Source organism: Aquarana catesbeiana, linkage group LG04 (genome assembly GCF_042186555.1).
Source record: "Aquarana catesbeiana isolate 2022-GZ linkage group LG04, ASM4218655v1, whole genome shotgun sequence".
Taxonomy (NCBI): domain Eukaryota; kingdom Metazoa; phylum Chordata; class Amphibia; order Anura; family Ranidae; genus Aquarana; species Aquarana catesbeiana.
Window position 1 is genome coordinate 632,358,346 of NC_133327.1, and position 12,043 is coordinate 632,370,388.

At 40.9% G+C, this 12,043-nt stretch overlaps 1 protein-coding gene across 2 annotated transcripts in view; it reads right to left on the reverse strand.

The window, feature by feature from the left end:
* SPATA17 (spermatogenesis associated 17) overlaps positions 1 to 12,043 on the reverse strand; it is a 262,104-nt gene that overhangs the window by 116,010 nt on the left and 134,051 nt on the right. For both annotated transcript variants that reach the window (XM_073629180.1, XM_073629179.1), the window contains exon 6: positions 3,694 to 3,817. In XM_073629180.1, coding sequence (XP_073485281.1) covers positions 3,694 to 3,817 — 124 coding nt within the window. The remainder of the gene's footprint in view (positions 1 to 3,693; positions 3,818 to 12,043) is intronic.

The following is a 12,043-nucleotide window of genomic DNA, read 5'->3' on the forward strand; positions in this document are numbered from 1 at the left end:
AGTTCCGCTTTAACTTACATACACATTTTAAGTCTCTAACTTTTAATAGGGAAGTGTATTGGGTGTAATATTGTGGTATATTATACATGCAGGGTGTCACCCATCAGGTGACACATAGGAGGAATGGCCCCAGGATTTGTAAGAAAACATAATGCTTTGCAAGTTTATGTCTAAATTCTGTCTTTTGGCTGGAGTTCTTTTTTAATTCTCAGACCTGAAGTAAAATCAAGGAAGATGGCATCTGGCCCACAGGCTGTCTTCATTTACCCGAACAATGGAAGTTGTTAATTTGTACTGTACTGAATCACCATGGGATGTATAAAATGGGAATAGAGTGTCAGGTATATCATTCCCATGAAGTACATATTGACAGCGGCACATTAGCATAATTAATTATGAGCAAACCTTCACCAAACATATGCTGCTAAACAAGCAATACTGATGACACTAAAAGATGTATAAAAGCAAAATAAATAATTGTCCTTAAAGTGTACCCATCATGTCAAAATCCATCACAAACTAACATTACCAGCTTACAGGGGGCACCGCAACATCCAAACAGTCATTTTGTCAGTGCCAGAACATTTTAGTGACAGATTGTTAGCTTTTGGAACCTGACAAGGTGAGCACATGTAGTCGAGAGTTAAGTTATGATTAGGCTTCTTGTACATGGGCACCCTGAGCCTGTGAAATGCAAATTCCAGCATATTTCCCCTGGCTGGGAAGCCCAGGTACTGCGTACAGCCACCCATGGACACGAATGGCTGAGTTTGGCTGTACGTGGGTAAACACCAGCAGGCATAGACACTTGTATAGCGTATGGACATACTATATTATTATAAGAATAGAACATTTTCTAAAATTGAAAGGAGCCTCTACATTTTACGAGTGTTTATGTGTGTATCAGTGCGTACCCAAGTAAAACCGCTAACATCTATTCATGACTATGGCCAATTGAAGCACCTGGACTTCCCAGACCGGGAAAATTTGCCAAAATTTATGTTGCTCTGACTCAGGGCACCCATGTGCAAGAGTCCTTAGAGAGTAGCTTAAAGTGGAACTTCACCCAAAAGGGGAAGTTTTGCTTTTTCACCTCCACTTCCCTCCTCTATCACTTTTTGGCACTATTTTTTTTTGACAGGTATCCACTCCCACTTCCGTGAAAAATTGCCTAGGTGCTCTGAGAAGAAGTTCACCCCCCCTTTGCCCGAAGCCTTTAGGGGACATGTTACAGGTCCCAGAAGGCTATGGGACCATTCACAAAGTGTAGCACGGCTTGTGCATGCACAGTGGGAAGCCAGCAGTGAACCCGCAAAGAGTCACAGCCAGCTTCCCACACTAAACTGTGCCCACACTAGGCACCACCGGGGACCTGAAGACGGGTGAAGAACTGACTTGGATGAGGATGGCGCTGGATTCGTGGAAGTACAGTATTTGTAGCTGTTGACGTTTAATTTTTTTTTTTGGCTGGACTGAAGATCCTCTTTAAGAGTTCAGCTTTGACTAGGTTATTTTTTCAGGTTAGGTTAAGAGATTAAATGTCAAGTTGGGGTTAATTTTTAAAGCCCAACTTGAACCAAAGGGTTTTGGATAAACCAGGGTAGGCTAAGAACCACTTCCTGTGAGCCAGGATTGTCAATGCTCCACCCCAGCCAGAGACTCACAGAAGAAATACTCCTTTCTGAAGCATTTAGTTTCCACCCATCACTGGAGCAAGAAAAGGGCAAGGAGGACCTGTGACATCATCAGACTGAACCCAACATCACTGGAAAACGTTATGTAATTTGATTTTTTTTTTTAATAGCAGTGCAGGGCTGGCTCTAAGCGAGGGTAGGAACAAACAAGAAAGAGGGAACTGAAGCTCTGAGTTGAGTTTTAAGTGTTAGTTTAAGGATTAAAAGCGGTTGTAAAGGCTCAGTTAAAAAAAAAAACATGTTATACTTACCTGCTTTGTGCAATGGTATTGCACAGAGCAGTCGAAACCTCCTCCTCTGGGGTCCCCGCCAGCGCTCTAAGCACCTCCTCTTCTCCTCTTCAAATATCAAGCCCCTTCTGATGGCAGTGCACCTGCAGCATTCAGTAGGGAGAACTCTGTAAACTACTGCAGGCTCTACCTCGCAGCCAGCATTTTTAAGAATGGGCTGTAAAATGCTGGTCACTGTGTGAGTATCCCTGCTATGATACTGTAGGGGAGAGTGCAAATCCCCTCTACAATGACAGTGTGCACCTGCATGGATGTCAAATTGGGAGCAGCGGCTTTCCCCGTTCAGCTCTGCGTCTCAGTAGACAACAATGGAACTGTCTGCACGTGGATGCACAATACACTTGTGCACCCCTGTGCAGGTAAACATGGCCCTCACATAGTGGTACGCTGCAGTGCACCCAGTGTGAATGAGGCCCATGTATTTTGCAAGGACACACCTGCATCCCGAAAAAAAATGTCATGCTCTTTTAACAAGTTTTTCGGTGTCCATACATTGATTTGTGGGATGTTGATATTTGCATACTAAGCACCCCCCCATGTTTAAGGATTTCCAAAAACCAAATAACAGCAAAAAAAAAAAGGTATAGAAACCTTATCCTGCCTCCTAAATAATTCTAAGTTTGTATAGACTGTATAATAAAGCATATAGAAATAAATATAAAAGAACAAGTATTTTTTTATTGATTATAACTGCTAGTGTTTATGACTACTTTAGTCAACTATATTTTGCCTGGAAATATTCCTCTGCTGATGTTTTACAGGAAAGCAGTAAAGTTGGTCATACACAAATAGAATTTTCTGTGAATTCTCCATTTTAAGAGCATTTGTTCAGTTTTCCAACCATACATGTTGTCAAACTGACATTTTTGACTGCAGTGACGAGAAAATTCTAAGGCGCAGGATGAAAATTTTTTCTCGAACAAATACATTTCTAACAGTGAATGTGGTTTTCATTTGGGAAAATCCATTTGTTCCAAAATCGAATGTTAAAAGCAAATAGATGTTAAGTACTTTTAAATGGCATTTATCATGTCATCAAATGTACTGAATGTTCGAACCATTATATGAATGAACTTCATTCAAAAATCTACTACTGTATGGCCAGATTTAGAATACTCAAACCCTTAAAAACGTACATTTACTGTGTTGAGATCAGTTAAGAGATTACTTTTGTTTGCTTTTTACACATTATTATTGCTCTTTAGACTGAATAAGTGTGACCAGCACCTTTCACAATTATGGCCCCCTTTATTTGCCTGGCTAAGCACTTTGCCTACCCAGTCCTGGTGATTGAAATCTGAGGCTATCAAACCTAAAAGAGGAAATGAAAAGAAGAAGTGTAGAATTTAGCCTCCACTCTCTGAGGATTTAAATAATGCTTAGTAGAATTCCCCTTAATAATAAAATCCTGGTAAAGACAAAACACGACAACAAGCCGATGGAAATTAGTCGCGGCTGTCTAGCAATTCTGTTTTCCTTTTCACGTTCGGATGAAAGTGCTGACATGGATGCTTGTATTTCCGCGGTGTTACTGAGCAGTCATGCTATCGGCCCTCACACATAGAAAACTACCTAATTGAAGTGGAAGTTGTGTTTTTGTGATATCTTTTCAAGTCGTCATGTCCTATTCAGCTGGCTCTTTTGTCTCTGTCAGTGTGCGGCTCCCTGAGGCTTCCCTGAGCTGTCAGGGATTTCTACTGTATACTAACCTGCTCTGTACTGAGGAGGTAATGCATCTTCCTGGCTTCATGGTTCTTCCTGCGTTCTTCCTTTTCCAGATCTCTCTTTATTTTTTCCTTCTCGCTCATGGAAGCGTATTCCTCTAGCTCCTTCCTGCAGAAAAGCAAAATAGCTACCGATCAGCATATGGAGCGGGCATTCCTCCAAACTTTGGGTTCAGGTGTTTCCAGTGAAGGGCACCAGGAAAGACCCACTATAGCAAAAAATATGGTATTCTGGTAACTGTACTGGGATAATACCTGTGATAATAGTATTCAGAGTGTGAATTGCTATTTTTATTTTTTAGTACCTTGCTGCCATAGCAAGTCAGCATTATGATGCATTCATCGAATCTTGAGCTGGCCTTACACCTTTAGAATTTTGGCAAAAACAGAAAATAAAAGCTGCGCTTAAAGTGAAACCGAAAATACAGTGTAGTGAAAACTAAGCAGCCTGCATCGAGATCTAGTCTCCAAATCCCGCCATAAATAATAATACAAAAAAGATGCGGCGCTAAAAACAAATAAAACCAGTGAAATAAATTGATGCAATAATCAAAAATAATTAGTGCAAGTTAAATAATATCATATTCAATGTCCCAAAATTAGTTGGACAGATAGAATCCAAAAAGCAAAGCAGGGAAGAGTCCGTGATGAATCAAGAAAGAGTGCAAAAAGGGCCACAACAGAGACGAGGATGCAGTGGAGAGAATCTTCTATAGTTCCTCACACCCGAGGTGGAATATCAAATATGCTCACCAGATCCCGTTGACCGCCATTACAGCGGTCAAAAACAGCACAGGGAATTTTGGGGCTCCCCACAACCTCAGCTCAATGGTACCGATGGGCGACAGATGGTATCTCAGGATTCAAAGAGAGAAAGGACAAACCATCGCATAATATAGTCTGCACAATCGTTTTATTAAAGGAATTGCACTTACAAAATCTCGTAGTATAAACAGCATATCGCGTACAACTGACAGTCAGCGCCTCCGTCTGCTGCCTCCGCCTTCCTGGTTCGTGTACAGCCCTCCCAGGGAGGAGCCTATGACGTCACCACGTCCGTATTCTGTGTAGGGCTGTACACGAACCAGGAAGGCGGAGGCAGCAGACGGAGGCGCTGACTGTCAGTTGTACGCGATATGCTGTTTATACTACGAGATTTTGTAAGTGCAATTCCTTTAATAAAACGATTGTGCAGACTATATTATGCGATGGTTTGTCCTTTCTCTCTTTGAATCCTGAGATACCATCTGTCGCCCATCGGTACCATTGAGCTGAGGTTGTGGGGAGCCCCAAAATTCCCTGTGCTGTTTTTGACCGCTGTAATGGCGGTCAACGGGATCTGGTGAGCATATTTGATATTCCACCTCGGGTGTGAGGAACTATAGAAGATTCTCTCCACTGCATCCTCATCTCTGTTGTGGCCCTTTTTGCACTCTTTCTTGATTCATCACGGACTCTTCCCTGCTTTGCTTTTTGGATTCTATCTGTCCAACTAATTTTGGGACATTGAATATGATATTATTTAACTTGCACTAATTATTTTTGATTATTGCATCAATTTATTTCACTGGTTTTATTTGTTTTTAGCGCCGTAACCTTTAGAATTTTGTTAGGGAATTGTTGTTTTTCAGAAAATTGTAAATATTCAGAGAATGATGCACTAATTCAACCTGTGCATGAATCCAAAACAATTTTGATCAGTTTAAACACATACAATATACAAAACCTGCCCCTGCTCATGCCTCGGCAGAATAGAAAAATTATATGTCACTTCTTCAAGCCAATACCCTTGAAGAAGTCATGACCAGTGACACAACGCGTCGGGGGGAGCCGGTGACGTCACTTCCGGTGTCTCCTTAAACCTGGAAAAAGTGGTGAGGAGGCAAGCTCTTGGTGTTTGAGTATTTTATGCAATTCACAAGATGACAGGTATGTGAGTGGGCATTTTTTATTTTTAATAAAAACGCATCTGTTTAAGCAATATTGCGTGATGAATCTCTCCTTTATGCTCTGAGCAACTCCATAGGAGCAGTTTCCAGTGCACTTGATGAAAACGACGGAGGACCCAGGATACAGCGGTGTTTCTTTTCAGGAATTTTAAAGATCAGTAAACCAGAGGTGTGATTTGACCCATGGGGTCTTTTCCTATGGTGAGCGGGCAATTCACCTAGAGGTGGCGGTGGTAGATTTTATATTACTGATTATTAACTGCTACATGGTACATATTGGAGCAAGTTTTTTTCCAAGAAAGGATCCCAAATTCATTATCTTTTGGGACATTATCACTTGAACTGTTTATCACCAATTTATTTTATTTTACCATTGTGTCTCACACATTATAATTTATGTTTTAAAAAAAAATGATGCTGCCGAGGCATCAGCAGTGGCAGGTTTTATATAGGTTATATGATCAAACTGATCACAAGTTTTTTGGATACATGCATAGGTTGAATTAGCACACCATTGAATATTTACAATTTATTTTGGTGTGATCTCATTATCCAATGGTGCAGCTGTTCTAGTTTTACACTAATTTAGGAAGTCTTCTTAATTATTACTTACATAGCAGCGCTCAAGTATCTTATACTTTTAGTTTTTCAGAAAATGTATTCAATTAAATAAGAGTTAAAGGGGATGATTCAACAATTTGTTTCAGCCAGAGCAAGTAAAAAAAAATAAAACAAAGGACAAGGATGGAGATTGTTTGTGGAATCTTAAGGGAACAAACTAATTTTTAATAGTTGAATTTGCTCCCAGCCGAAAAAATCATAACTAGTTTTTTTCCCCAATATATCTTTTATTTTAAAGTTTTTCAAAATACAACAAAACAAGGTACAGAAGGTTAAAACATAACATACAATAGGTGGACTTGTGGAGATAAGGACGTTCAAACAAGCCTGCTTGCGTCCACAACAGCTGGACCACAGTGGGCCAGAAAACCGCAACTAATCCAACTAGAATTTAATCCATAACTGCATAATAGGAGTAAAAGTGGCCTCAGATCAATGTGTATGCCTGGTCATAAGCAGTCTGCACCAAGAACCATAAGGTAGCTATCAACACTTTAAGTGGTTTGCAGGAGAAATCTAGTCTTATGCACATGCACTTGTAAAGTAGAGCTTGCAAATAGAATATTCCTTCTACGTAAATTTAGACACTGACATGGTACTCAAACGAAAAGTCACTCAAAATCAGTCGAGCCCATGAAAGCACCATTAAATGGTTAGATTTTTATACTTTCTTGGCCGAACATTTTAACAAAATTCTACACATGTAAAGCCAGCACTGGACTGATGATGTCACTAACAAGGTAGCATTGCTGGTATCAAGACGTTTGATAATGCAAGAACAGGCTAGGAAGGGCTAACAGAAGAAGACATTGGGGTTAGTGGCCTCAATATAGATACAGTGGAACCTCGGATTACGAGCATAATCCATTCCAGGAGTATGCTCGTAATCCAAAGTACTCGCATATCAAAGTGAGTTTTCTCATTGAAGTCAATGGAAATGAAAATAATTTGTTCCGCATTGACTTCAATGGGATGCAATGCTGCATGCGGCCAGAGGCGGGGGGGACGCTGAAGAGCCTCGGAAATGGCCGAAAAGGCCAGAGGACACTTGGGCAGACCTCGGCAAACCTCAAAAATACTTCCTACCCGAGATTTGCAGAGGTCAGCCGTGCTGTACTTGGGCCTTTCCGTGTATTTCCGAACGTGGCGTTCGGCTCTGCTCGGCTCCGGTGCCCCCCACCTCAGGCCAAAAGCGGTACTGCACACCACTTTAGCCTGAATCGTGCTCCTTTGGCGGGACAACACTCGCAAACCGAGTTACGACTTTTAAAAATACAGTGCTCGTATTGCGAAACGCTCGTTAACTGCGTTACTCGCAATCCGAGGTTCCACTGTACAGTACAAATAACAACTCTTGAAAGCACTTTGTATTTGCCAACAAAATGACAGATTTAAATGTTAATTATGAGGGTTTGGTGTCAGTTTTTTAAGTTGATAAGTTTTTAAATACAGAGCTCCATACAGTACAGAAATACATTTCACACATTACGATCTCTATTTATTAATACATCATAAAAATGTATAATACAGTGTATAATCAGTGAAAGTACCTGAATTAGGCTTGGCATCAGCCTCTTGCAAGCCCCTTTACAGCAGAGAGCATGCTGATGAGGGAGGAGCAAGACTGTGAGCCAATCAATTAATCTGCAAGCGACAGTGCTGACAGGAAAATCCCTCCCGGCGAGCCATTGTATTCTTCCGGCGGGGGGGGGGGGGGAATGGGGGGGCAGAGTGATTTTTGCTAGGGATAAATGTATTTAAAATTGGTTGGATGGGTGTACATTCAACTGTATAAAAAAGTGGCAACCATCCTCATCTATAATTGGCTTTTGCAGCAAGGTGCACATGGAAGGGCAATGCACATCACAAACAAACAAAAGTCTTCCCAGCATATTTACTGACCAGCCTGCAAAAAAAACGAATTGGCACTGTCTAACAGTTTACGTTAAAACAGAGGGCTTTGTTTGTACACATTTGCAAATATATGCGTAAGCTGCAGTGCCCACGCCAAGGGACCTCTTTATATACTGTGGTCCTAGCTCTAAATTTCCATAGCCTCCATAGTAGTAGCACATATAAGAATGGCTAGATTAAGGGCAGGTTTGCCTGGAGGTAGCACGCTCATTCTTAAGGCCTTAAACCCTCTGTTTTTAACGTAAACTGTTAGACAGGGCCAATTTGGTTGTTTTGCAAGCTGGTCGGTAAGTGTGCGGAGAAATCTTTTGTTTGTTTGAATGTACATTAAGTGTGCCCATATATGCTCGAGATTCAAACTGTCTATGGCCTGCCTTACACATACAATCTGTGAATACAGTTGTTTGCCTTGATTTTAGCTTTAAACTGTACCTGACTTTTACCATCTATCTAATTATCTATCTATTACAAATAAAAAGGCTCTATCCAGTCATCCTCTTCGTCAATTGCCAATTGCCCTGGCTGGCAATCATTGGCCAGGACCTGCTGATTGGCTTGTGCTGTGACTAATCACAGCACGTGGGCACATCGGGCATATGCACACACGTATTAGATATGTGATCCAGTGCAGGAGAGCTGCTCTGCCGCCATAATCCTACGTGAGGTGGTTGGCAAGTGGATATACAACAATACAAAGGATTTAATGGATTGTATGCTTGCTTTGAGTCTCCCTTGGTCTGATTGCAACCTCCATTTGATACATCTGACATGAGTCACCTGGAGTGACTCCTCAATTTCAATCTAGCATAGGCAACTTGTGATGTGAACTTGGGCAAGGCAGTTCACAGAACACACAGTAAACATTCCCCACCACACTTCCCAGTTAGCCAGAACAAAAAAAAAGTCCAAACCTTTTCAACAATTAGATTTCAAAAAGACAAAAGTTTATGTTGCATACATTTACGAAAAGCCATACTGCTGCACCAAGGAACCTTACTAAAGTGGGGTCCTTGGCAAACTTCAATCTAAAAGAGCTTCCATCTTGCACAGTATATAGAAATTAATAAATTGAGAGCAGGTATGCCTTGGAGGTGGCAAATTCCTCCTAAAAGGTGCAGGGACACACTAGAAACCCAGATTTGCTTAATGGCAATTAAAGACCACTAGTGTCTATCAGCATAAATCTAATAAAAGTTTGGGGCCACACTTTGCAGAGGTATCTTTACAGTGAGGGAAAAAGTATTTAATCCCCTGCTGATTTTGTACGTTTGCCCACTGACAAAGAAATGACTAGTCTATAATTTTAATTGTCAGTTTATTTTAACAGTGAGAGACAGAATAACAACAAAAATGTCCAGAAAAACGCATTTCAAAAAGTTATAAATTGATTTGCATTTTAATGAGTGAAATAAGAATTTGACCCCTTTGCTAAACATGACTTAGTACTTGGTGGCAAAATCCTTGCTGGCAATCACAGAGGTCAGACGTTTCTTGTAGTTGGCCACTAGGTTTGCACACATCTCAGGATGGATTTTGTCCCACTCCTCCTTGCTTTGATCTTCTCCAAGTCATTAAGGTTGGTAACTCGAACCTCCAGCTCCCTACACATTTTTTCTATAGGATTAGGTCTGGAGACTGGCTAGGCCACTCCAGTACCTTAATGTGCTTCTTCTTGAGCCACTCCGTTGTTGCCTTAGCCGTGTGTTTTGGGTAATTGTCATGCACGAATACCCATCCACGATCCATTTTTAATGCCCTGGCTGAGGGAAGGAGGTTCTCACCCAAAATTTGATGGTATATGGCCCCGCCCATTGTCCCTCTGATGCGGTAAAGCTGTCCTGTCCCCTTAAGTAGAAAATACCCCAAAGTATAATGTTTCCACCTCCATGTTTGATGGTGGGGATGGTGTTCTTGGGGTCATTCCTCCTCCTCCAAACACAGCGAGTTGATGCCAAAAAGCTTGATTTTGGTCTCATCTGACCACAACACTTTCAACCAGTTCTCCTCTGAATCATTCAGATGTTCATTAGCAAATGTCAGACGGGCCTGTACATGTGCTTTTTGTAGCAGGGGGACCTTGCAGGCGCTGCAGGATTTTAGTCCTTCACGGCGTAGTGTGTTACCAATGTTTTCTTGGTGACTATGGTCCCAGCTGCCTTGAGATCAGTAACAAGATTCTCCTGTGTAGTTCTGGGCTGATTCCTCAACATTCTCATGATCATTGAAACTCCACAAGGTGAGATCTTGCATGGAGCCCCAGACCGAGGTAACATTGACAGTTATTCTGTGTTTCTTCCATTTGCGAATAATCCCACCAACTGTTGTCACCCTCTCACCAAGCTGCTTGGTGATGGTCTTGTAGCCCATCCCAGCCTTGTGTAGGTCTACAATCTTGTCCCTGACCTCATTGGACAGCTTTTTGGTCTTGGCCATGGTGGAGAGATTGGAGTCTGATTGATTTCTTCTGTGGCCAGGTATTTTTTATACAGGTAACAAGCTGAGATTAGGAGCACTCCCTTTAAGAGAGAGGGCACCTAATCTCAGCTCAATACCTGTATAAAAGACACCTGGGAGCCAGAAATATTGCTGATTGATAGGAGATCAAATACTTCTTTTACTCATTAAAATGCAAATAAATTTAAAACTTTTTTGAATTGCGTTTTTCTGGATATTTTTGTTGTTATTCTGTCTCTCACAGTTAAAATAAACCTACCATTAAAATGATAGACTATCATTTCTTTGTCAGTGGGCAAACGTACAAAATCAGTAGGGGATCAAATACTTTTTTCCCTCACTGTATATACCGCTGTGAATTCACATGTATTGTAAAATGTATGCAACTTAAAAAAAAACCCTGTTTTATGACTTAACCCCTGTTTCAACTTGATCTATTGACACAAAAATATTGCAAATCCTTTAAAATATAGTAGCCTCATTTGCAAAAGTTTTTTATAGCTAATGAAAAAACCCACCATGTCTAGTATCAATTAAAACTAGTATTCAATTTAAACAAACATTTCTCACCTACTCCTCATATAGTTTTTTCTGCGTCACTTTTTAGTTTAGATGATTTTATTAAAAGTAACTTCACTTTCTGAGTGGCTGTGAAACAAATCAAAAAAAGTGCACACCAAATGTTCCTGATTCGATGTACTGCCCGCTGTGGTTTTCCGAGATATAGGCAGCACTGGATAGAACCACTTCATAAGACTCCGGTTAAAGAATACTTGTGCTGTCATAATACATATTTTAAATTGGGAGATTAAGGAAGATGGACTTTCTACTGTCCGAATACAATCATCAGATTTGAGAACGCTGACTTGTTTTTGAAGGTGCAAGTGTTAGGTGACCACATACCTGATATTCTTGTTACATAGTTACATAGTTATGCCCTGTACACATGATCGGATTTTCCGACAACTTTGTGTGACCGTGTGTATGCAAGACAAGTTTGAGCCAACATCCGTCGGAAAAAATCCATGGATTTTGATGTCGGAATGTCCGATCAATGTCCGACCGTGTGTACAGGGCATTAGTCTGGTTGAAAAAAAGACACAAGTCCATTTAGTTCAACATTAACGTAAGAAAAGCACCAAGCAGATAAGGAAGGATGAAGATGGAGTTTGTACTTTTGAAAAACAGATCAATGGCGCCTCCAGCATTTCTATCCTTTAAGGTCCGACTAATGTTATGGGCCCCCATGATTGTCTGTTACCATGACAGTCCTAACAGGCTAGTCCATCATTTGGAGTGTCCCTGGCTGCTCTCGGTAACACAAACTCTCTGGTTGACAAGCTGTAGAAGCTGCCTAGTAAAACAATAGGATTTATGCAGCATAGTAAAAAATAACA